This window comes from Arvicanthis niloticus, chromosome 1 (assembly GCF_011762505.2).
Source record: "Arvicanthis niloticus isolate mArvNil1 chromosome 1, mArvNil1.pat.X, whole genome shotgun sequence".
NCBI lineage: Eukaryota > Metazoa > Chordata > Mammalia > Rodentia > Muridae > Arvicanthis > Arvicanthis niloticus.
In genome coordinates this window covers 148,041,814-148,068,204 of record NC_047658.1, presented here as the reverse complement: position 1 = coordinate 148,068,204, position 26,391 = coordinate 148,041,814, and the positions used below count along the sequence as shown (strand labels likewise).

At 43.9% G+C, this 26,391-nt stretch overlaps 1 protein-coding gene across 3 annotated transcripts in view; it reads right to left on the bottom strand.

Annotated features, from left to right (window-relative positions):
* Positions 1 to 563: 563 nt before the first annotated feature.
* Positions 564 to 26,391, bottom strand: part of Lcor (ligand dependent nuclear receptor corepressor) — a 105,431-nt gene continuing 79,603 nt past the window's right edge. For 2 of the 3 annotated variants that reach the window (XM_034505193.2, XM_076921076.1), the window contains exon 8: positions 564 to 15,032. In XM_034505193.2, coding sequence (XP_034361084.1) covers positions 10,280 to 15,032 — 4,753 coding nt within the window. In that variant the 3' untranslated portion in view covers positions 564 to 10,279. Of the gene's footprint in view, positions 15,033 to 18,591; positions 18,644 to 26,391 lie in introns of all 3 variants that reach the window. The other variant, XM_076921093.1, reaches the window with a different exon arrangement.

The window sequence follows — 26,391 nt, the reverse complement described above, 5'->3', positions numbered from 1 at the left end:
AAAAACTTATAGCTTTAAACTTTTTTTTTTTTTTTTTTTTTTTTTTTTTAAATCCTGAGCTAAATAAGCACATCTGTAGATGGGAAATTCACAACTTCAGTGTTAAAGCAACCCTGGGGCTGCTGGAAAGTCTCTATTGTTATACACAGCCATGAGATGGACTGGCTCCTTGGGTCTCATGGGTCAACCATGACTTTGAACAGACCCATTTCCAGTAGATCCAACAAGTTAGATCACAGAAGCAGCCCTGGCAAATGCAAGGTTTGTTTTCTGTCGCATTCTAGCTGGGGTCACAGAACTGGATAGCACTTGGCTGGGCTGGCTTGTTCCTTACCCTCAGGATGAACACTGACACCTTTCCTGTCCTGTCCAGTGAATCCCACAATGCTTCCATTATATTTTCTGTCCCCTGAAGTAATAAGGCATAACTTAAAGTATCACTCATCATTTAGGGTAGTGCCCAGCCCCATGGCTGGCCCAGTCTGCTTTCAGCTGCACATTAGTGGGGCAGGAGGTTGTGCTGTATTGTCCCCTCCCCCTCTCCAGTGACTACGCAAACACACTTTAATATCAAAGAACTTTAATATGCTGCAATAAAATAAGCGCCTTGAGAAAGCTCACAGAACAGATGTCAACGTTAGAGAAATCCCTCCCCCCACACCCTCTAGCTTCACACCCCATTCCCTCAAACCCAAACCAGAAAAATCCTTCCAAGCCTGGACTTCGCGGTGTGGGCCCCCTTTATCAAGAACAAAAACACAGTTATCTATGTGGTCCAACAGGAAAAGCAAAACACAGAAGCCAGAAAGTCTACGAGATTTCAATATTTAAGAGACTTGGTACTTACTCAAAGTTAAAATAACTCCAACTTTTATAGCTATACATACTGTTTTAAAGCAACTTAATATATTTTAAAATTTCATATATACACTCTCAAAGGTTCTTCAGGTGAGGTATGTAAACATTGTCTAATGAAAAATTTTCAATGTTTCAAACCAACAAATTCACAGCATACATTGAATTTTCATCCATTAAAGACACAGTATTTTCCTACACTCACTAACAGTGGAATCCAGGCCCAAGTGGCACGTGCTGTCCTGCCAGGTGGCCACTTGCAGATTCTTCTCACTAGTTTGAAAGGTGCTGGGGTCCGGGAGGGCTGAACCCTCCAGAGGCCCCACCCTTGGGCATCTGGAGCACTGGCTACGACTCACAAGACAGCAAAAAGGAGCACATCCAAACACCTACAAGATTGACCTCGGCAACACCACCAGGAGGGACTGGTAAAAACTTCAGGAACGGTGGAGACTCAGCTCCCCCTTCCCCAAACTCATTCTGAAGGGTTGTGGCCAAATAGAAGCACAATCCAATGCACACCTGAGCTTCAGTTAAACGGCACGGGCCTCCTAGGACCGCCCCCAGGCCCCTCACAGGCAACGACACAAGCCTAAATTAGGGCACTGGGCTGTGCTTTTCATACAGGGTGGGGCTGAACTTCTTAATATCATAATGCATACGGGAAAATAATGCCATGAGATCACAGGGATGACCAGCACACACAGGTACTGGTCTAGGACCTTGGAGGAGCTCAATTTTGAAAACCACTTGTTCCCTGAGGGTAAACAGCAGGCTTACATCGAGATTAAGCAAGGTTAACATGGAGGATTTTCATTACAAAATATCAAAGGCTTAGGAAACCTCTGGCCAGAATTTCTATTTCAACCCCATATCATCTACAAAACCCTCCCCCCACCCTCTCACCGTAAGTAGTCACCTCCCCAGCAACACAGTGCAGGGCAAGTTCTCTCCTCTGCACGCTTTTGGGCTCAGCAGTGGAAAGTTTACCTTAATGCGCCCACTTCAATCTAAAAAACACTAGTGAAAAATTCCAAACACCATCAGAAATACAAAAAAAGACATATTCCAAAAGCCTAAAAAACTACATCACTTCTACGGTGGGTACCTGGGTGTGGGGTCTTCCTTTTCCGTAAGCTTAGGACGGTCACAGGAAAGGCTGCTCAACAGAGTTGGGCACATTAAGAACCTAGCCAGACTCTAGGGGCCATGGACATCTTGAGCCTAGGCATAGAGGCAGAAGGCAGGATATAGGCTGGCTTCCGAAGGTGAGTCAGACAGAGCAGGGGGAGGAGCGAATACAGGAGGCCACATATGTTTCTCTGGTAAAAACTCCTTACACTTATTCTACGGCCAATTGAGCTTTGCTCCGTCTGTTCTGGAAGGTAAAATTCCTGGGAAGTCATTAACCTTTGATTGGCATGTCCACTTGTGATGTGTCTGGTGCTGGGAGAGCTTCCACACACTGCTATAGTTTTGTGACATGGGAGCATGCAGAAGAAACAGAAGCATCAGTTCAAGTAAAGCAGCCTCTTAGGAAAGGCAAGAGGCATCGCAAGAGCTGTCCCCCGACCCGATCCTCTGAGATGACAGGACTGGTCAGCACCTGGGGTCATATTGCTATGGGAACACATCAGAAAGAACACCTGGAAATCTGCGCTGCAGACCCAAGCACTGACCTGTACTGTACACCTGTATATATATAATATATAGAACACAACCAGGGGAGAAGAGGGGCGGTTAAAGCTTGGATTGGATGGTCCACTACAGATCAAATGCCCCAAACAGATCTCAACCTACTGGTTTTGTTTCTTTCTCCATGAGTGAACTAACTGTGTTATGAAAGAAGTCCACTACTCAAAATATAATCTACAATACAATGCAAACCAACATCACTCAGAATGTGAGTTTGTATACAGAACATGTAATAAATATTTTTTTAGAAAATTATTTACAGCATTACATCTTGTGAACATTTCGATGAGAACAGAATCTACTTTCTGCAAAGGTTAAAAAGTTTTGACTGTCTAGTTCAGTGCTAAATTCCCTGGCATCCAGTTACCCATTCACATTTCGTCTCAGAATCAGATTTGCTTACAAACAACATCTTAGAAAACATTCTCCAGCATTACTACAGACGTGCTTTCCTTGTCCAGAAAAAACGAAGGGAGGCCATAAGGAAATATGCAAACTACAGTTCAAATCAATGACAGTAATCCCTACATACCTGGTCTCCAAGTACCCTAGAGTCCTGAAGCTGCAGGCCAACCCAGCCATTCCAGAAGAGTGACATAGTGACAGATGGGGTGCCCCAGGGATGAAGCACAGGGGGAAAGGGCCATGCATGACCACAGAGCATTGGCTTTATGACATCAAGGGTGCTCTGGATTGCAGACCAGGACTCCTGAGAACAAAGCTGAATGCATTTTGAACCATGGGTTACAGATGGGTGGGAGGGGCCACATCTGCACAGATGCTTGATGAGAAAGGGAGAGGAGGAAAGCCAAGGTGTTCCCAAGTTTTGTCAATATGCAGGAGGTGACAGGTGACTCTTCTGGGTGTGTCAAGGTTGTGACTCTCATAAATCCTGAGGGCCGGGCCAGGCGAGAAGCTCATACTGGCAACCATCATGGCTTCTCCTCATTGCATAGGCATAAGGCTGCTGGCCACAGGACTACAACCATAGAAGTGAAGGGCTGAAGAGATCAATGGTGCATAGGTGCATAGGTGAGTGGCTATGGGGGACACTGGTATCCTGGGCTGAGCAGAGCCACACCCCTTCAAGCTCCACTTTGGTCTGGGATGGACCATTTGGAGCAGCATTAAGATTCCCAGTCCATGTTGTGTCTACCCAAGGGTTTTAAGGTTACAGCCTCCTGCCTTTACTGGGATGTTTAGGTGTTTGATAGCTGAGCATGGGAGCTGGGGGAAGAGATGGCAAGAACAGTTTTTGGAAAGCCCTTTTGACAGTTAACTACTTTTGTTAAAATAAATACTTTGTATAGAAGCATTTGAACAGGAAAATACCACTATTTACACAGTAAAATAAACTCTACAGTGGTGTGTATAAATATGTACTCTATATATTTGAAACCACTCACTAATACAGTCTCCTAGAACTACTAAGAAGGCAGAAGCCACAAAGTGAAATCAATTACCCTAAGATACAGTGGCTCTAGCAGTAATTCCTACCTGTGGTATAAATATACAAAATTATGCAAATCTTATTTCTGTAGTATCTTTACTACAAATGCTTCCAAGCACAACACACAGCTCTAACTACAACACAACCCGAGATGTACATCATGGTACCAACTGAAGTGGGGAAAAGGCGAGCACTGAATGGCATTCAGACCCAGCCCACTAAACACTGTGAGAATCTAGTAATGAAGAGAGAAATTCTTCTCATACGATATGTTCAGCGAAGCACTTTGCAAGGGGGCGGGGGGGTGTCCCAGAGAAGATGCCACCTGGAAGGGGGCCAGTGGCATAGGCAGGAGGGGAGAAGAAAGGCAATGTACCAAGAATGGCTCCCCAGATGAGGAGCTGCTTCAGGCCTGAACAAGCCTGGCCTTCCCTGGCAGGCAAGAGGGCCCTGGACTTGCCGGGCCTAAAGCTGCTGGTGCATGGACAACATATAATAAAAGCATGGCCTGGACTCAGGGTTCAAACACACAAAGATCAGTCACTTTTGTCCACAGATGCCGACCAAATCTTAGAACTGTAAACCTGCACACATCACATGTACAGGAGAGAACGGAGGGCTATCAGTGTGAAACACTACCAGTTCCTGTGCTTTGAGAGAGGCACGGCTGGAGGCTGCTCGTTCACTGGAGATCAGCATGTGTCTGTCACACACTGCTGGTGGAATGTCTCTGTCAGTCAAGTTCGAGGTGACTTGTAAGAACAATGACTGATTGCATTCTTAGGTTACAAAGCTACACTTTAAACTATACCCTAGCTGATATGGTATATCCACAACTCATCAGCAAGTGTCTAATGAGCAAAGACATCTTTTTCTTCCTTACAAGCACTATCAGGAATGATGTACAATGGCTACTGTGTGTTGAGACAGACATGCAAGATGCCACAAACCCATTAAGGACTGTTGCAATGCTGGCCTAGGTGGGGGAAAAAAAAAACCAGTGTGCCTAACTGTCCACACAATTTCATAATGGCTTTTGGAAAGATCAGTACACTGACCTAAAAGGTCAGGCAGTAAGCATTCTAGGCAGCGTGGATCATTGTCTGTTAGTGGTTCTGTTACTTCTGCTTATCCAGTTCAAATAGTGAAAAGCCACTTGTCCAACCTCTGGTGTACTCTCATACCATGTGCACTGGGTCGCTGCTTCAGGCAGGTGGTTTACGCTTTCGGGTGGTTTAAACTGCACCCCATCAGACAGGATGGGCCTATTGGGTGTGAAAGCTTCAGGGTCTCCTTGTGACTGTGCAGCTGCCAATCTGCAAGTCAGGTGACAAGCTGAGGCCAACACACTGAAAGCCTGGGAAAGGACAACTGGAACTGGGTGGGGAGAAGGTACTGCCAGAAACTAACCCGCCACTGGCTCAAATCCAAGGACAAAAGCATGACTGAGGACAGCCTTTGCACACTGTCCCTTTGGTGGACCCTTGGGTGCAGAACAATGGGGTGCTATAAGGTAACTAGCCCTGCAATGCATCCCTTGTACATGACAGGAGTCTTCAGAATTTTCAAGGTTGGATTATTTTTGAAAGTGGTGTCAAAAGGCTAGTTCCCCAGTTCTGCTGTGTTTAAGCTTTTAAAAATATCTTTTCCTTGAGATGGATCTGGGAGCAGACGTAGGTGAAAGTACCTGCTGTGTGAATACAAGGACTGCTCTGGGTATAGACACTTCATAGTTCAGGCATCCCAACATCTCAGCGGATAACCAGCCATTAGAAGATATAGAACAATAGGCAAGATTTTGGGCAGGGGACAGCTCAGGGACAGAATGTTTCCCTCACTTACATCAGGCCCAGAGTTCAGTATTCAGCACTCTCTACTAATTAGAGTACAAGGTCCCCACTTTTAAATTTTTGACATGACACTCACCTCATTCTGGAATGCAGAATAGAAATTTACATTTGAGTTTGGGGTTGGGGAGGACTCACACCTTGGAAGCTGACATACTCTGATACACAGATATAATCTCTAACTCCCTAGTCATACTCAGGTGAAACATTTCTTTCTTTTCTAAAGCAGTTCAAAAACTACTAATTTGTTAGCTTGCCTCTAATAAAATTACTTTGAAAGTGTGTGACTGAAAACAGATCAATGGTAACACATTACAAACAGTGCTTTGGTTGTCACAAGACTTCTGCTTCCATGCTGTGTGACTTCCCCACAACTAAATGCCCACTAGAAGTACCCCCAGCTAGTCTCATCAGAGATAGTCTTGGCTTATTTTAGTAAAGGAGTAAAACCAGAGGCAGTTCTACGATTATAAACTGTGGGAGTAGGACAGGGGCCAGGCCACAGAATCTTAGAAATCCAGGGACATCTTGCTCAGGGGTTCTGGTCTACAGGCTATGGTGCCTCATGGTGGGCCTGAGGTGAAGGATTTAAAAGGAGATGCACTTCTTGTTCAGAGCTCACTTGGGAGCTGTCTCAATGACATGCCTTTTACAGCAAAAGCACACAGCATGTGCATAGGACAGAACTGATATGGGAGCCAGGAAACAGAAGAAGAATGAAGATTTATCCCTAAAAGCAGTTATTTTCTCAAGCAGAGGTCATTTCAAAGATGTAAATTTAGTTATTTCAGGCTTTGTGGGCTTCATGGCCCCTTCTCCAGGTATTTAGTCTATCTACTTCACAGACAACCCGTAAGCAAAAGAGCATGGTATGTGCCAACAAAACTTAATTTATACCCAGGAGTAGACAGCCCAGTTTGCATGTCTGTGACTGCTTGTTTAAGCTAAGAGGAGGCCTGAACTAGCTGATCTGAAGCCACAGGGATGGAGGTGGCCCCTTGGCTACGGGGCAGCTTCTTGGATTGTTCAGTCTGTTTCTGGTATTGTGACAAGCACAGACTTGCTGATGGCAACACCGTGGCATCTCTGGTTTGCATCATGCAGCACGCTGTCACTTCCTATGGGACTCTTAGGTCACTAATCAATGATTGGCAGCTGTGCCTTCACTGCAGAGGCTGTCATAAGGCTGGAAACAGGCCAAATGTTGGCTCACAGTGTCTGTCTTGCAGTGATACTTGATGACTTAGGTGCATGGTGGGAAATTCACCTGTGCTGGGTGATGCACTGGGTCCCTGGGGAAAGGGATGAATAACTCTTCTCTCTAAGCCATTACAGAATGATGAGGCATAAACCCCACAATTCAACTGTGGATAAGAGAGGACAATGGAAAATCTTCAATTAAGAACCCCACCCAAACAAAAAACAAGACCAGCAAGACCCAGGGAATCCCAGGACTAGCAACTGTGGATCAATAGACTCAGGTAACATTCCTGTGCAGGAAGTTCCCAGAACAGAGAAAGGTTTGGGGCCTTCAGAGCACACTGAAAGATTGTAACATATCTGAGGAAGTGTCAGAATAAAACTCTGAACCCCCATCAAGAGAGCAGGCCCATCCCAAGGAACCCAATAAGAAATAAAATGGATCTCCCAAAGAAGGCTGAGTTCTAGGGAAGCTACACAGAGCTTCTCAGATAGTTTCTGGGGCATCTTCCAGGTTCTAAACAGAGGGAACCAGTCCTCTGGGATCAACCCCAGCTCCAGCCTTATGACAGCCACTTTACTGAGTGTAGGGAGGGCCAGAAGCAGAATGCCTTTCAGACTTAGCATCAAAACTGTGGGACAGAGTGCACTGCAAATGGTGGCAAGTCATATTAGAAAATGGCTACAGGAAGGGAGGAAAACAAAGAGACTGGAGTCAAGGCCAAACCTGGAGATGCTGAGGGGATAATATCCCAGCATGCTCTGGGTGTAAAGGCCTAGAGCTGCTGTCGCTTTTGCTTTGGTTTCCTTTCTTCTATTAACAAAATTAACCAGATCAGCAAAAATGAGAGTACTTAACTTGAATGTGCTAATTTTGTAGACTGTATAAATATAAATAAATGCAGTTACTATTATCAAGTGTAAGCTGATTTTCAAGATGCTTACATCATAGTTAGGTGATTATATAATAAACACTTCCACACAGCTTCTTCAAATGCAGCCTATCTCAAAGTAAACTTTTAAAACTAAAAACACCATCAGGAAAGCAATTATAAACTTGGAACTGAAAGCAGCCCACCAACTTAGCACTCACCCCTCCCCTAACCTAACCCAAGTACCTTAAAAGGACTCTCCAGGCAGCCAAGGGCACCTCATGTATACAAGTATTGGTACACCTGACATTAGTAAGCCTCGGCTGTGTAAGTCACTACAACAACAATATCCAGTGACAACTACAGCAAAAGTTCTTTTAAGTCTTAAAACCATCTTTTAAGATTCAATGAACCTATTCAAAACATGTTAATGCTTCTGTGCAACCCAATGCTGAGAGAGAGTTGGCAGCACACACAGCAGTCTCATCACAATAGGTAGCTTTCAAATGGTCAAGGTCAAATATAATAATAATATAATATAATAATAATAATAAAACAGGGAATGGGGAAAGGGAGGGGGAGGAGGAAGCGCATGGGACACAGAGGTGACATTAAAATAAAAACTGATGACTTTCATTATCTGTGAAATTCAACATCATTCTCAACTTCTCATGAATCAAATGCTCCAGTCCTATAAAATTATCAGAAGTTTCCGTTATCTGCAGCAAACCTTTAACAATAGCAAAATAGATAGAAGGCCTGTTTTATTATGATTTGCATATAAAAGGAGCCCATCTGGGTTGATCTAAAAAGTTTAAAACAATCTAGAAACTTTTAATAATAAGAACAGGGCAGCAGCTGTCCCACAGCAGCCTATTTTGGTGAGAGAACACATCAAAGCTGACTGAGGCTTTAGCGCCCCAGGGCTTGCTGACTGGCCCAATGGAAATGTCATACACACTGTTACCATGGAGCAATGCTGTAGGCACCAAGTAAAGCCAAAGGGGCCATGTCGGGCTCCACCAAGGAAAGGCAAACATCACTTTGAATTATTGCAGTCCTCATTTCTGAGCCATGGGACAGAATGACATGGTAGGGGGAGGGGTAACTCTGCAAGTGTTTAGCCACGAAAATGGAACTATCAATTTGAATAGACACCTACTCCAGGCACTGACATCAGAGAGTCCCACTGAACTTCACTCGTCTGTGTGTGGGGAGTGGCTCCACTAAGATTTTGGGCAGCTTCTTTCAGTTGCCTGTGTGCCTGGTTTCCAGGCTACTGCTCACACCTCTCTCAAGTCTGATGTGGAAGTCTGATTAGAAATGCGCATGGAGACTCTGAATGACCTTCAAACATTCTGACCATTGCTAACTACTCAGCTCACTGATACAATGCGTGGAGAAGGAAGAGCTTTACTGTGAAACTAGTACCAGAAGACACTTGTGGGTAGCGACCAAGTACATGTAAGATGCATATGCACATGGCTAAGCTTTTCCACTGCCAGAAAGAACATCTCAACTTCCAATGAGCAGGGATACTTTGTGTAAGAAAGAAAACAAGAGTCACTCATCCTAATGGTCAAACTACCGGCATGTTAGTAGTAACATAGTTTGGGACAACAAAACAACAAAACAAAACAAAAAAAAAAACAACAAAAGAAACTGTAGCATATCTTTGACCCATGGGCACACAAATTTAAGAACATGATCTGAAATGATTTAAAAAATAAAAAGATGAAGGGGTGATCAACAATATGAGTTTTGGAAGAAAAGTAACAGAAATATAATAATTATAAATCCCCTGCATTTTCCACATACCATAGAAATGATTTGGTTCAGCTTTCAAATATCAATCAAATAAAACCCAAACAAGACAGAGAGGGAGTTGTGCTGCGGTCTGCACCTGTCCAGGGCGCACAGGCAGCTGCTGACGGCTTCCTGCTCGCTTGCTCGCTCACTGGCTCGCTGGTGCAAGTGTGGTGGCAGCCTCCTCAGTGACAGAACAAGTGCTTGTGCGTCAAGTATAAAATACAAGCCTTTAGTCACATACATCAGCTTCTTAGCTTTTGTAAATTTTTAAACTTAAAGGATAAATAAGGCACTGTACTTCTTAAAACAAAAACTGCTTGGTTCCAAGTTTAAAACCCAAGGAACAACCAGAAAATAACATACAACTTCCTTAGCCCCAGAGAAGAACTCTACAAGTTCCCTTCTCCAGCTAAGATGCATTTTCTGACATCTCAAACTGGCATTCCCCATAACTACGAAAAAGGCTTGATAAGCTTATAAAAACAGATTCTGTTAATGCACAATGAAAGGTTGGTTTCCTGGGCTCGTTCCTCTCAGTGGCTACCCAGCCATCACTTGGCTTCTAACCGCCTCCGTTTGCCCAGGGAAGAGTCCAGTTTGGTCTTGAGCTTTCTTTTTCTCGGGGCAGTCCGGTTCTCTGGACTTTTTGCCAAAGGTCTGGCTCGGCCCCTCCCACTGCTCAGCTTTCGGTTTCTCCTCCCGGCCTTTGGGGTCTTTGTAGAGGCTTCTTTTGCACCCCTTTGTTTCGAAGGCCTGGTCAGAGCTTCGGAGGCTGCTGTGGGATGGCCAGGTCTTCTGTTCGCATTCTCCTTTTCTTTCCTGGATGATGGGCAGCTCCTCCCAGGACCCTTTCTATAGATTCTCACTTTATTTTCTTTCAAGGTCATCTTCTTGGGTAGTTGGTTGGCTCTGTCCTTTGCAGCTAGCTTCTTGGCAGAAAGGCCTCTGCTGGCTTTTGTTGCCGGCCCCTTGTCCTTACCATCTTGAGTACCGGAGCCTTCTGCTCTTTTGCGCTTGTTCTGACCTTCTATTTTAAGCAAAGTTTCCTGCATCTGCTTCCCTCTTCTCCCCTTGCTTCTTTCAGCCCTCTTGGGGTTGACAGGAAACCCATCTGCACCCACCTGGAGGGCGAGCTTGGGGGACATTAGCGGGTTGATGCACACACTCTTGCGGCCCTGCTTAATTTCAGAAGCCCCACCCAGTGAGCTGTCCAGGCGCTGTGCTCTGAGCTTTCCTCGAATATTGGAATACTTTCTAAGGATCCGGGTGCTGGCTGGAGTAGGCAAGTTGGTGGGAGGATGGCTATGTCTACTTTCCCTGACTTCCTCCACACTGCCTTCACTGTTAGGGCCAAGGCTGATGTCACTGCCAGCCTCTGGGTCTACCTGGTCAGGATTCTCTTGTAATTTAGCCCATAGCTTTTGTGTCTTCCAATTATTCTTAGCAGGAATGGCTCCAGGGAATTTCTTTAAGTGTTTTTTCAAGCGCTCTGCCTGTAGTGAACTAGGGTACATGGTGGAAGGAGGGTACTTCTGAAGAGGGTGTTTAACAAGGGGGATGTCTCCTGGAAGACGGGTATTCAGTTTCTTCACAATGACCAGAGATCGAGTCTCTGTGGTCTCTAGGAACCACTTACAGATGTTAGACAGCTTGAAGTTTGTCATAAACAGCATCTGAACAGGAGAGAACTTCTGTACCTCCAGTGGCCCTCTACACTTCCGGGACCTCTTCTTGCTCTTCCAAATCTCCTTCAGCTTGTCAGACTTGCTCCTTGCCCTTGCTGTTGGCTGAGCTTCTTTCTCCAACTGGATCCAGCCCTTCTGAACTCTCAGGTACTGGGCGTTGAAGCTGGCGATCAGCTCTTGGGTCTCTTCCTCTGCACACCATCCCACGAACTTGGGCTGCTCCTCCACCACGTCTGACTCTTCCTCATCTAAGGGCTCTGCACGCTCAGAAGCTCCGCTTTCCTTTGGTGCTGGGTTTACTTGTGTGACTTGCTTTTCTGAAGTCGGTTTCATAGTGTCCAAGGCATCCACACAGTGAGTGTGTCTCAGGTTGTAGGTAGAAGAAGGCAGTCTTTTAGGCCTTGTAACACATTTCGGTGGCCCAGCAGCATCACTACCCTGACTGGATGATATCCCAGCTGAGCTACATGGAGCAAGACCAGCATCATCTTTACGGTGGGTATCCTCAGTGTCTACCTCACTCCCCACGGCCTCCCTGTCCTGTGTGGCAATGTGTCCTGGGCTCTCTTTTACCTGCTCTGGGTCCCTCTTGCAAGGAATGCCTTCTGAGGGAACATGGGCATCTTTCTCGTCTGTTTTGGACCAGACATGAGCTTCCAGGTTGTTCCCAAGCAATGGCTGGCCAACAGTGGCTGGGCCACTGTGTGGGGAAGTCCCTCCCTCTTCCCTTTTAACTTCCTTTGCCAGCATGTTTTTAACAGTCTGCCTTGTAATGACGCCAACTCCTTCAGCCTCCTGCTTGGTCTCTTCATCAGAGGAATGTTCACCAACATCAGGGTCTTCAGTGTCCTCCAGATTGTCTGTATGGATGCTGTCAATCACTGGACCCTCGGATATCACTCCACCAGAGTCCCCTTCTCTTTTAGAATGCTTTACAGCAGGATTTTTAGAAACCTTAATTTCAGAACAAGCAGCGGATGAATCCAAACCCTGGCTTCCTGGGTACCTGTCAGCAGAGGAAGAATCTACAAGCTGACTTCTTAGGCACCTGTCAGAGGCCGCGGGGAGCTTTTTAGCCTTTTTCTTCTTATCCACATTCTCTTCAGGTGAGTCAGAGTTTGGCTCACTCGGATCATTTTCTGTTGAGTATTGCATATTGTTGTCATGGGCCTCCAGGTGTCCTATCCCACTTGCTGCCTCACCTCCTTCCATCTCGCTTGGGTTCTCATTAGCAACAATGCTGCTCTCCAGGAGGGGCAGTGAATCATCTAGCAACAGTGTCTCCCCAGGGACGTCTCCGGTCTCAGCCTCAGTGCTGGTGCTGTGGTCATGCTCAGACAGTTCTAGACCTAGGGGAGGATCTAAGGCTGCAGCAAGACTTTCATCTTCTGAGCATGGAGAACTCTCCTCTCTGATGGCTGCTTCAGGAGAAGACTGAGGTCTACAGAGGAGGTCTTTACTGTCCTCCCTGGAGGTAAAGGGGATGCTTCCAGCTGTCAGAACCAGGTGGCACTCCTGTGTCTGCATTTCCTCTGGACCTAGCTGCAAGGCTGGTGGCTGGTCTTGCTCATGGAAAGATAGTTCACTTTCTGTGGGAGGTGAGGCCACAATGCTGCCTTCTGGCACATCAGATACATCCTCATTAGGGAGGAGAGCAGGCAGAAGATGTGCTGGGCTAGAGGCTGTGGTCTCTCCTGGTCTAGGGGAGCTACCAGGATCCTGTTCACTCATGGTGAGGCAAACCTCTGGCTCCTGATGCTCCTTCGCTGATGATGTGTCTTCGTCCCCTTCCTCAAGGGAGGTTCTTTCTTTCCTAGAATTGTCACAGGTATCTTCCTCCAGAAGTTGCTCACCTACTTTGGGAAGGTGCACATCCACTGTGGGAAGCTGGACATCCACTGTAGGAAGTTGTGCACCCACTGTGGGAAGCTGGACATCCACTGTAGGAAGTTGTGCACCCACTGTGGGAAGCTGGACATCCACTGTACAAAGTTGTGAACCTACTGTGGGAAGCTGGACATCTACTATAGGAAGTTGTTCATCTACTGAGGGAAGCTGGACATCTGCTGTAGGAAGTTGTGAACCTACTGTGGGAAGTTGAACATCTGCTGTAGGAAGTTGTGCACCTACTGAGGGAAGCTGGACATCTGCTGTAGGAAGTTGTGAACCTACTGTGGGAAGCTGCATATCTGCTGTAGGAAGTTGTGCACCTACTGTGGGAAGCTGGACATCTGCTGTAGGAAGTTGTGAACCTACTGTGGGAAGCTGCAAGCCTACTGAGGGAAGCTGCACACCTACTGTGTCCTTTGAGGTGGGAACTGTAAGAGTCTGCTTCGGAGTCACCACTGCCTCTGATGCTATCAGTGAGCAGCTTCCTTTTTCTTGGGCACATACATTTCTGGCCAGTGTGCGAACAGTTGGCAGCTCACAGCAATCACCATTGAAAAAGTATCCCCGGGTACTCTTTCGGGCTGTTTTCCGAGAAGACAGCATGGATCTTTGATTCTCGAAGTGGCATTCTGTTATTGGTTGACTGATATAAACAACGTCACACTGGTTGTCATAATCGTTTATCCTCAACCCCGATGCCCTCTTACTTTTCCGAGCGGTCTTGATGGAGGTCGATATCATCTTGCTTTGTGAGTGACCATTGGATGCTCTGTGTACAGTTGGCACGGGGCTGGGAGCTAACCAATCACCTTTGGAATGATCAAAATGGCCCTTGTCTCTGGGGTATGTCTGGAAACCCACTTTGTTTCTACCTAGTGAATGAAGATGGTTCTCTTGCTTTGGCCTTGCATCTTGTTCATCTGTCTCTAAATCCTGGTGTAAGGATGTTTTTGAGCTACACTGTAAAGCATTCTCTTTGTCTGCAGTACTAGATGAGTTTCCCATAAACCCTGAGTCCCACGTCTCTTCTGATAAAGCTTTGAATGAGTTTCTTTGAGCAACAATACAGCTACCACCCTCTTCAGTATTCTCAGGCACCACCTCCACTGCAGCCAGACTTTGAACTGACACTGGGGCACTGTCTTCAGCATCCTCACAGGGTTGCATGCTTGTGTCTTGCTCCTGGCCAGTGGTTTGCCCCTCTAAGCTTTTAGAACCATGGGGGGAGTTAGAAGAGGAAGAACCCAATGTACTGAGGCATCCTAAGGTGGAACTGTCTGTAGAGCCTGTGGGGTTATGTTGAGCGTCTGGAGGTTCAGAGGAATCTTTCTGGACAGTGCTTAGGGCATTCTCTCTCCCATCTACACAGTCTGTCTCAGGAGGTGGTTCCTTCATGGTTTCTTCAGTCACATTCAGGGAGCTAGGAGAACTTGATGAGTCTAAGAACAACTTTACAGAAGCAGGAGAACCCCCTTCGAGACACGCATCATCCTTTTCATTTTCTCTGCCACTCAGCTGGGCACAACCCGAATTGCAAGCGGAGACATCCATCACTGTGGAATCCAAAGGCTGCAGGACCTCAGAACCTGGCTGAGATTCAGTGTACAGATCACTCAGGATGCGGATGAATTGCTTCTGATGATGAGTGCACAGCTTGACCATAAACTTCTCCAGTGGAGATTTTGACTGATGATTAGAATCAACTACGGGTGCTTCTGTTGAATCCTCTCTAGACAAAAACAGAAAAAAGAAGACATTAGTATGTGCATTTCCAATGAACTGTTTCTATAGTATGAACTGAACTGTATCAGATGCTATTTATATTGTAAAGAGAGGGCATGCTGGTGAAAACTGTCATTTACTTTCAAGTCTGTTATATGCTTTAGTTCAACAAAGAATATATAATTAGATTGCAAAGCCAGCCTATAATATTCTTAAAAATTTGGTATCTCTCCTATGTTTTTATGTTTATGGTGCAAAGAAATCAAAAAGGGCCTGGCACAGGCTAGGGAAGTACACTACTACTGAGCTATATTCCAAACCCTACTTCATACTTCTTACACTTAAAAAACTCAGAAATAATTATTTTAGAAGAAACACTGAAAATCAAATTTTGCCACATTATTAACTCCGTATGGTCAGTACGGAGTAATCCTTTATTCAAAAATCTGTAACGCCCCAAAATGTGAAACTTTTCAAGTGTCATGGTGTCACAAGTAGAAAATCACACACCATGCCACTGTTAAGTGCAAGATTACTGAAGATACTATGCAAGATTACTTTTAGACTGTATGGACACAGTGGGCCTGGACCATAAATGACTTCTGACATCAGACCTGGGCCTCATTCCTGAGATAGAGACATCATTAAATATATGCAAACATTTCAAAATCTGAAGAAAGCCAAAATTCAAAACATGTCTTCTCCCAAGGATTTTGGATCAGGGGTGTTCAACCTGTCCTTTAGTTTAGGTCTAGGCAACAGTGTTAAAACCACCACTAGTTTCAGTTTATAACATGACAAAAATTCACACAACTGCGTTCCAGACATCAGACATCAAATTAGAAGTACTCAGAGAACTCAATGACTTTAAGACAATTCCTCAGAAAGAACAATTGGCTGGAGAGCCACCAACGGTGCTCCAGAACAGGACACAAACAGAAAGGATTTTCACAGTGGCGGACTATCAGTGCAAGGCAGAAACATCCTCACACTAGCCCACCACAAGCTCCCCCAGAATATTACCAGGAAACATTTCACAGTTACATAAGCTGCTCTGCATGCAAGCTATCTCCACATTGTGAAGCTTTGTTGGAGTTTAAGTCACAAAGTCAAGGAGTGGGAGAGACCAATACTAGATTTAAGGCAGAGCACACGCATTGCCTGCAGGGATCTCATGGGTTGCTCAGTCCTTCTAGATGCATTTACCGAGCCAACATGAAAAGAGCCCAGTGTTTGATACAACTTCTCACATACACACTCTTCTCAGCCCCTCTGGTTTACAGACCTTTAGGAGACTATTATTTGATGGTATGTGAAACATGACAGAACACAGACGATAGCTTCATGTGTGCTGAGCAAGTATTGATAAGTCTTCCGGCTTACTCTTCCCTCTTTGACTTTTATCTCACAGCCAGGACATGTCTTTATAGAAAGGCTTGCCACAGATGGCCTGTGTCACCTGTCTTTCCACCTCCCACTGGTGGTAGAGTTACAGTAAAGGACACAGGAGCTGGGAAAGGAGACATCTGATTCGACTCCTATTCTGACATGAATAGGATAATCAGAAAGTTAACCAATCTCTCAGAACCTTAGTTTCACCTGTACACTGAGACTGAGTGGCAGTAATATTGAGAGTCTACACAAAAGCAGGGCCTAAACAGTTTTGGTTTCTGTGTTTCTAATGTGGAAGGTTTTTGTTTTCTGAGACAGAGTCTCACTGTGTAGTCCTGGCTAGGCTGAACTTGCGTCCATCCTCTCTGATCTGCCTGCTTCTGCCTTTTTTTTTTTTTTTTTTTTTAACTTTTTATTCTTTTTGAATTTCACACCATACACTCCAATCCCACTCATCTCCCTGCCTCTTTGTATCTATCATCTATCCTTACAACCTCCCCTTCCCCAAGAAAACAAAAATCCCATTGCAGAAGTTGCAGTATGTCACAGTGTGTTCCACAGTACACCCTCTGTCTACACATCTTTACTTGCAAATGTTCACTGCAGCGAGTCACTGGTCTGGTTCAAGACCTCTGGCTTCTGCTACTCAATCAATGCTCCATCCTCACCAGGGCGCCTCTCGGGTACCCTGTTGTCTGTGTCAGGGAGATCCTGCAGCTCTGGATCTGCAGGGCTGACCCCTTCACATGCTTCAGCAGTTCATAGCTGGGGTGGACATTGAAGTGGGCCAACTCAAAGCCCTGGAGCTGGGCCTAGGTGGCAGCTGTGTTGGTCAGCCTACTAGCTCTCCCTCACCCATACTACCAGGGTAAGCTGTGGCACTGCCCAGCTAGCTCACCCAATGCCACAGCAGCAAGGCTGCCTCTGCCTCTACTGTGCTCGAATCATGAATGTGGGAGCACACTCTGGCGAAAGCAGTCAAGGTTTCTGTTTGTTTCTCAGAGTGACTGGAAACTTTCTGTATACTGAGGCTAGGCTTGAGTACTACTCATTTTCCAGCGTTGCATCCCCATCAGGACACAGATGATGGTGGGGATAGCGAATGATGTGTTCTTAGTGGAGATGCTTCAAAGCTCCGAACCTGACATGCTCTGCAGGCAATTTGGATGCATAGGCAGGAGCCTGGCATAAGTAGCGTCCTCGGGGCCGTGGGACTGCACATTAACACTAACCTTTGCCCAGCTATCATTAAATAGCTAACTTTACAATTACAGCTATAAAACTACTTTTGGCTGCGACTCCAAATTACTACTTACTCCCCACACTCAAAAAGGTTTTAAAGAGAAACCTAATTTAGATGATTTTTAAATTTCTTACCATTCAGCTATTTAACGTTTAGAGTTAAACATCCTGGTATTTAATTATATTGCTGCATTTTCATATTTGGCTTTAAAAAATGGTGTCAGTCAGATTTAAATGGCTACGAAGATGTACTTTTGCTTGGCATGAGTTTCCCTGCATCTTTGACAGAGCCCAAATATAGCACTAGCACGAACTCTGGTTATTCCTAGGCAATTTGCTAATTGAACAGAACAGAGATTCTGTCTTGCAGAGAATCTCCTCACTCTGACTCTGAAGAGCCTGGCATTTTAGCTCAGTGATTAGTCTATATCATATATGTTCTGGACACCTGACTAAATAGAATCTTTACAAGAAACTATACTGCAGACTTTGTAATCCTATCTGACTTCATATTATGGCGAAATCACATTACGTCTGCTCAACAGGAGGCCTCCCTGGAATAGGTAAGTGAATCATTTAGCAAGCAGAATACCACCACCAAAGCACAGTAAGATCACAGGGATTGGTAAACTGGAGAGAGGCTATAAAAGAGGGGAGCCTGACTTGCAGCTCTTGGAATTGGTCCTGGGTTTATCTCCTTGGTGAGAAATGGTCTATGTGACCTTGATCACAGTCTTTCTACCTTTAGCTCAATGCCTTATTCAGAAGGGTGTGGTAAAGGATAAGATAATATTCATAAAAACTGTAAAAGGCCCAGTTTAAAAGCAATGGGTTGCTTCACAACCCTATCTTTAATGATTTACTCAATGTTTTCCAGATCAGAGGTTAGGCATAGCTGAACTCTCCTATTTAGTCAATACTGCAATACTTACATTCCTGTGGCTAATATAAATGGTGGCCAGTCAATGCTCAGGTTATTTTCCACTAAAAAACAAAACAAAACAAAACAAAACCAGATCAAAATGCAGCAGGAAGCTAAATGTCAAGTGTAAGAATCTAGAATTGAGGAGTAACAGATCCAGGTTCTTTCTCCAGCAGTTAGTGTGTAACCATCCAAAGACTGCTGCCCAGGCAAATTAGTATCATTGATGACCAAAATATGTTTTTCTTGAAAGAACAAGACCAACAGTAAGCACAAGGCAGCTAATGTTAGGAGCAGCAAAAGTTAGTTTGAGAATATAGAGGAGAAGGAAGGCTTTAGACAAAGCAGACTATGGCTAGAGTATTCAATTTGGCTTGTTTCTTTAAACAAAATATAAAACCGAATGCTTAGTCCCCTATCAAGATGTACGGGTTGTACACTTGCTAGGTGGTAACTGGAAAGAATCATTCCTGGTCTAGATCTTTTTCAGGATATAGTGAGCCTGCTGACAGGTTGGGAGGCTGGGAGCAATAGAGAGGGGCTTAGGAGGGTATGAACAATCTGAGAGGGGGATGGAAGAGTGGCTCTTAGGGGAGGGAAGTAAATGCAGAGGGGGAAGGGTAAAGTAATAAGGATGCCTGAAAAAGTTGCAAGAAATTTAACTATCTTTTAAAAAAACTATAATACACACAATTTTATACATATATAATATTAATGAACTTTTCTCACTGGGTCAATGGTGCTGCCTATAAGAGTCAAGGACCACCTTAAAAAAAAAACCACAATACCCATGAGAACCCCTCTTTTGAACAGTGGCTAGGGCTGTCCAGGAGACTCCCAAATCATACAGCCTATTGCTGTTGTCCTTGGTTGCTCCTCAGAGCAAGTCCTTATTGCTGAAGAAACCATGTACCTCAGGAACAGGTCCCAGAGACCCCTGAGCTGTGATGGGCCTGAGTGACCTTTCAAGTTTCATGGCACTTGAAGGAAAGCATTATCTTCTCACGATTATCTCGAATTTATCAATCTCTAACGAAGGAATGACTCAAAGGGTATGACAGAACTTTGTCTAGTAAAAGTGAGCATGGACATGCAAATGTTTCTTCATACAACCAAACTGTGCACAGTTGCACCTCCAAGTCATTAACACTCAAGTTTCCTCTCCATAGAACTGGCTAGCAGAAATAATGGAAGCGGAACTGGGGAGCTAGCTCAGCCAGTCAAGTGTTTGCCAGGGAAGTGTGAGGGCATGAATTCGATCCCCAGCTCCTCATAAAGAAGCGGAACATGGAAGTTCTTACAATCTCAGTCTGGGGAGGTAAGAACAAAAGGACCCGTGGGGCAAACTGAACAGACAGTCTAGTCCAGTGGTTCTTGACCTGTGGGTCGTGACCCTTTTAGAGGCTACATATCGGATATCCTGAGTATAAAATATTAACATTACAATTCATTACAGTAGCAAAGCTATAGTTATGAAGTAGCAACAAAATAACATTACGGTCAGGGATTGCCACAACAGAAGGAACTGCATTAAAGAGTGACAGGATTAAGGAGGTTGAGAAACACTGTTCTAGTCAAATTGGTGAGTTCTAGGTTTGAGAGGCTGAATTTCAAAAATCAAAATGAATAGCAGTAGAGAAGACCCACTACAGAGTTCTGTGCATGACACATTCCACCACCCCATAACCCAAAGTACATGTAAAAGTGACAGAAAATGACAAGGAAAGCAGCTTAATCCATGTTTTCTAGGTGGCTGAAAGCCAAAGGATCTCAATTTAGACAAAATTTTAGAGGAAGAGAATACTAAAGATTGGAAAATTAACTAACCCCTTCTTGGGACAGACTCATGAAGGGTGGTGATTGTGTATGGTGGGTGACCAATCTAGGGCAGATCTCTGCCCACCGTGGGAGCAATTCTCTGGGAGTCACCACTGGTAATGGCAACCCCAGAGAGCAATGGCTGACATCAGTGATACCAATCGAGAGGCCACCGTCTCCATTGACTGGGTTCTTAGCCAAATGTGCTCAAGGCAGGGAAGAGAAAATGTCACCTGTTATATGAATTAATGCGACAAAGGGGAGGGGCTAGTGCTAGACATGAAGCACTGCGTCGGCCCTCCTGTATTTCAGGGCTGTATATCCTCGCTATGAGGTTGGGTTCAGAACAGATCTCAAATGATAGGCAGTAATTTTGAGGCACATATACTCAACCCCTGCTTTTCCTGTTTGTTTTTACATGTTTTCTAAATTTTGACAAGTCTGATTTATTACATTATAATAAAATACAACTACAAATAAGATTCAAATTTACTCTTTATGCTTTGGCTTATTTGGCACATGGTGAACAAAAGGTACGAGCCATGGTAGCACAGTGAAAGGGCCAACCTTTTCCCCAGCAGTGTGATGGCCTCCCAAACTGGACATCCCAACCAATTCTCAAGGCCTCCCTGCCAAACTCACTTTTGCTTGTCACTCAATCATCCCAGGCAAGACATCTCGAGATCAAACATACTATACTTGGTGTTCATTAGACAAAAGGAAATTCAAAGGATGCAAAGGATGAAATTTTAGACTGGGTAGCATAAATTTAAAACAGCTCCTGGAAGTTACAGCACTGGGTGCTGGAACTGAACACTAACTTGGTTAAGAACACCAACTAAGCTCTCACTATAAGAACTCCTGAGGAACTCTGAAGCAGACATTAGGAAATCATCCAGTTTACATTTCAGGCACAGACAGACCTCTGGCCAGGGCAGACTTGAGCTGAGAATCGTCATACATCCTGAGCCCTACAGAGCTGGAACTCTGGGGGGTAAGGTCACCATGGCAGGAGAGAGAGAGAGAGAACAGGATGAGCCAGAGAGGCTAAAGCACTTTCTACCTCGCCTTTCTTCTTCTGAAGTGAAAATCAAATTGTTCTTTAGGGAACTGCCCTTTAGTTTAAGTCATCTTAGGCAAAATACAGACACGGGAAGAACTTCTCCCTTCTCCAAGGGAAGGAGAACCAACCTTAGAATACCGCCTGCTCCTTTAAGAGTGATAAACATTAGACAACTGTTCAAAGACCTGGAATGGCCCAAGCAAAGAAGTCCACTATCAGACACAGGGCAACGATTAGGTATGTACTTCATTTGTGATAATCATAATCTCAAGGTTAAAAGAAAATCACTGATTTGCAGGGCAGCATGGGCAGAAGGATGGCCACACTGAAATAGCTGAGAGGAGCTGACAGAAACAAAGAGCATCAGTCTCCATGAAATCTCTGTAACATAACTGTTTCTGCTCAAGAAATGAACTGCTATGCTTCTGACAATACCCGATGATACACCAAATCAAATGACTGTATGACATCCTGACCTTTGCCATGGTTCCTATGAAACCTCTTATTTCTTAACTTTCTCATGTTCCCTTGAGGTTAAGTTTCTACCACTGAAATTTTAAATTTTAGAACACATGTCTGTGGTGGATCCTAAAGCTTAATGCCTTTGATGGCAGACAGTAAGTTACTTAAGATGCACATAATACACAATGCCTAAGTAATTACTTAAAGATGCTTAAGATTTAATATTCTCAATTGTTTACTTCATGGATGTTAGAGAAGGAAAAAGGAAATGTTTAGGTACAAAATGGAATAGAGATAATCAATTTTTAAAAAGCTTATTTTATGAATATGGGTGTTTTGTCTGCACATATGTCTAAACAGCAAGTGCATGCCTGGTGCCCACAGAGGCCCGAAGAGGGTGTCAGATTTGGTGGGAATGTACTTAAAAGAAGTTATGACAAGTTATATAGGTGTTCTCCTCTGGGAGAGGAGAGAGGAACTCTCCTCTGGGAGAGTAGCCAGTATTCTTAACTGAACCATTGCTTCAAGCCCATATTTTGCTTCCTTAAGAGATGGAGACTTGCTATGTTGCCCTTGCTTGGGCTGGAGGACTCCCACCTGTCTGAGTAGGTGGATTGCAGGCTAGTGACACTTCACAAAGCCAGTGTGGTTTTACATCTACTTTTTCTCCTCTGGGGTCTTCCTGTAATTACTATTCTGCACCAGCCTTTATTCAGAAACACCCAAGCCCAGTGCTGAGGGGTGGTGTAAAGTGTGTAAGGATGTCATGGTGGGGTGAGCTAAGTAGATTCACACTTGTTCTTACTTAGAAACAGTGGAAGGCATAAACATAACTAAATGTACACATTCCCATGCAGACATAAAGCTGAAGAGACCTTACTAAACATCTATCAGTACTGCTATCAATTCCCTTGCTTCCAACACACTACTGAGTTCTGTTTTGTAGGTTGGCTTTCTTGGGAGACCCCCTGCCATCTCTGTGCCATCAGTTTATTTTAGGCACCACTTCCTATTCTGCACATGTGTTCTAAAGCCCAAACCAGGTCTTGTCATGTTTGTCAGTGAATTTCTGCCAACTTCCATTGCTTTACTCTCTACCCTTCAGCCCATCTCCCTGTCAGAGTGATTGCAGCTCTTCACTCACCTTGTCTCCACCTTTTATTGAAAAGCACTGGTCCTGTGAGCTAACAGTCTTCAACCCATTTCCACCTCCTGGACTATAAGGCTTTTGTAGGTCAAGATCTATTCTAACTTGGTAACTTCACTGATTATAGTCTAGGGAAACCCACTGCATGCATGAAGCAATGAATAAACTAACAAAATTAAGTTGACCATGTAGCGAAAATGATTTTCCTAATGTATTTCCCAACAAAACTCAAAGGGGAAGAAAAAACACTTTTGACAGACAATCAGAAAGATCAAGAAGGAGCTTTCAATGAAAATATATTCAATCAACCCAACAGAAGAAAGGGGTTTTAATTACAAGAAATACGGGAAATAAATTCAGGCATCTTATTGCACAGTAGGGTAAATATAGACCATAAAATATACTCATATTAGAAAGAGAGAGAAAAGATTTAGAGTGTTTTCTAAAAGGAATCATGTTTGAGATGTATATGCTTACCCTATTTGAATATTATATAATATAAACATTTATCAAATAACTTCATATAATGTAAAATATATAGTTTTCACACCTCAACGTTATAGAAAAACGTATAAAAACCTGTGAAAGAGGACATTCTGAAGTCTCTGACAAAGCACATGGGTGCATGCTAGTGCACTGGTTTGAAAGCAGAGGCATGTGATGATTTTAAAGCCAGTACAGGATCTCTATGTTAAGCCAAGACAGAGATACTATACTAAGACACCAGTATCCAAGTCCGCTCACACAGATATGTATGAAATATCAGTTTCATGACCCCTAATACCTGCCCCCTCTCACCTCCACACGCAGGCAGGCAGGCAGGCAGGCAGGCAGGCAGGCAGGCAGGCAGGCAGGCAGGCAGGCAGACAGACAAGGATATATATACAACCAGTCTGCAAGAGGCTAATGCGACAACATCTAGTTTTAAACACTCTAATTTGCACAGATGGCCCAGTTCTTAACATCAAACCATCAGTTCTCACGGTTACTTTCCTTTAAATCTGTATCTCTTTACAAAAGCTACACTGCCAGCTTTTATCACGGTATCTTAAGCCAACCTAACAGGTAATGTAGTGTATACTGTTAAGCCATTTGTCAGTTTGCAATACACAGAACCGCCATATAATTAAAAAGTTAACTATAGTCACATTAACTAGGCAGCAAACCCCACAAAATTCTTCCACTGAAAAGATTAAAGGTTTTGTTTTTTATTTGGGGGAAGGGGTAGTCTGCTCTGTAACCCACAACAGTTTGAACTTGTGATGCACCTGCATCCAAATCTCTAGCCCTGTGGAGACTTACACCACCGTGCCTGTGAGAAAACTCGTTTTGATTATTAAATGGACACTCCCACACAGTTCTTAAGAGTGTTAGTTACACTACTACCTACTTAAAAAAAAAAAAAACTTAGATCCAAAGTATATGAAATTTTAGCCTTGAAAAGAGGTACATTTTTATATATTTAAATATAGTTTAATTTTATATATGTATGATAGTTTGAATAAAAATGGTTCCCACAGGCTTTAAATGGAGTGGCACTACTTGAGAGGGATTAAGAGGTGTGACCTTGTTGGGGGAAGTGTATCACTGGGCATGGGCTTTCAAAAGCCCAATCCAGTTCTACTGTCTGTCTGTCTCACTCTCTTCCTGCTGCCTGCCAATCTAGATGTAGGAGTCTTAGATACCTCTCTAGCACATCTGCCTGCATGCCACCATGTTTCCTGCCATGCTGATAATGGACTTAACCTCTGAAATTGTAACCAGGGCTCAATTAAATGCTTTTTAAATAAGAGTTGACATGGTAATAGTGTCTTTTCATAGCAATAGAACAGAGACAATATGCTTAATATTAAAAAAATTATTAGTTTATGCGTACTTGCCTGAAAATATGTTATGTATGTGCACATGTGTGTGCTTGGTGCCTTCAGGGGCCAGAAGAGGGCACTGGATCCTGAGACTGGAGTTAGAGATGTTTTGAGCTGCTATGTGGGTGCTAAGAATTGAACCCTGGTCCTCTAGAAGATCAGCCAGTGCTCTTAACTGATGACCTTTCTTTCTAGTTCTCTATACTTAAATTTTAAACTGTAGTCTTCTACTTTGACACTTGCTCTATTTTGATTTAGTTAAAGCAAACAAGTAAATGAACAAACAAGGAATGGTTGGTTTCATTAATTTTCCTTACACATGACCACAAAATGCAGAAAAGCACTTTTTCAGGTTTCAGCTGTAGTCAATTAGGGTTAAAATAAGATTGTCCATCTTCAAACCTTTAATGACCGTCACGGGACACAACAATCTGATTTTCTAAGTTTACAGTAAATTATGACACCTCCTAAGGATTTACTTGTAATTTACTGGGCACTGGCATGTGCCCAGTAAGAACTAACTGACCTTGGTGCTACTTTACCTGAAGTGTCTAGTTTAGGCTCCACAGCAACTACATATGCCAGGTACTACAGCCCTTTTTACAGAGGATGGAAACAGAGACTTGCTAACTTATTAGAACCATATAGCAATAGAAGAGAAGGCTAGGACTTTAAAACTGGGCCAGCCCATCAACTTGTTTCTTAGACTTGGGATACCTCCACACTTTGTTCTATCTAATTAGGTTTATCAGGCCTTTAAAAGGCTTCCATTTTTAATCTTTATTCTGCATCCAAGTTCTATGTTTTAATAATCAGAGTTATTGACTTCCTAAACTGATATGTTTTCTTGAGTCAAGCCGATATTGAGATTTAGTTTAGCCGAATCTAATGGTAAAACCCTTCATTATTGAGAATCTTAGATTGTGAGTCATGCTGCCAGAGTATGTTAAGTGAACTGACTTGGAATTGGATTAAGGGCATAAACAAGGCTAAATCCCTTAAATTTTGCAACAGTCACGTTTTCAAGAATGAAAGATTAGAATGGTACCAAGAGTCCCATTTAGTCAGTAAGTTAACCAAGCCTCTTGTGGTTGTATAATTGTCTTACTTAACTGTACAAAACTACACACTTGAAAAATGGTTAAAAGGGGGCTGGACAGATGGCCCAACAGTTAAGAAGCATTGGCTGTTCTTTCAGAGGACCAGGGTTCAATCCCCACTACCCCAATGGCAACTCGCAACTGTCTGTAATGCCAGTTCCAGGGGAGGATTTGATCCCCCCACAGACATACATGCAATTAAAACATCACTGAACCAAAACACACAAAAGAAAGAAAAGAATAGAAAGGAAGAAAGCAAGGATGGTTAAGGGCATTGATTGCTTTCCCAGAAGACCTTGGGTTCATTTCCCAGCTCCTACACAGCAGTTTGGAACCCTAATTCTAGTTTTAGGAG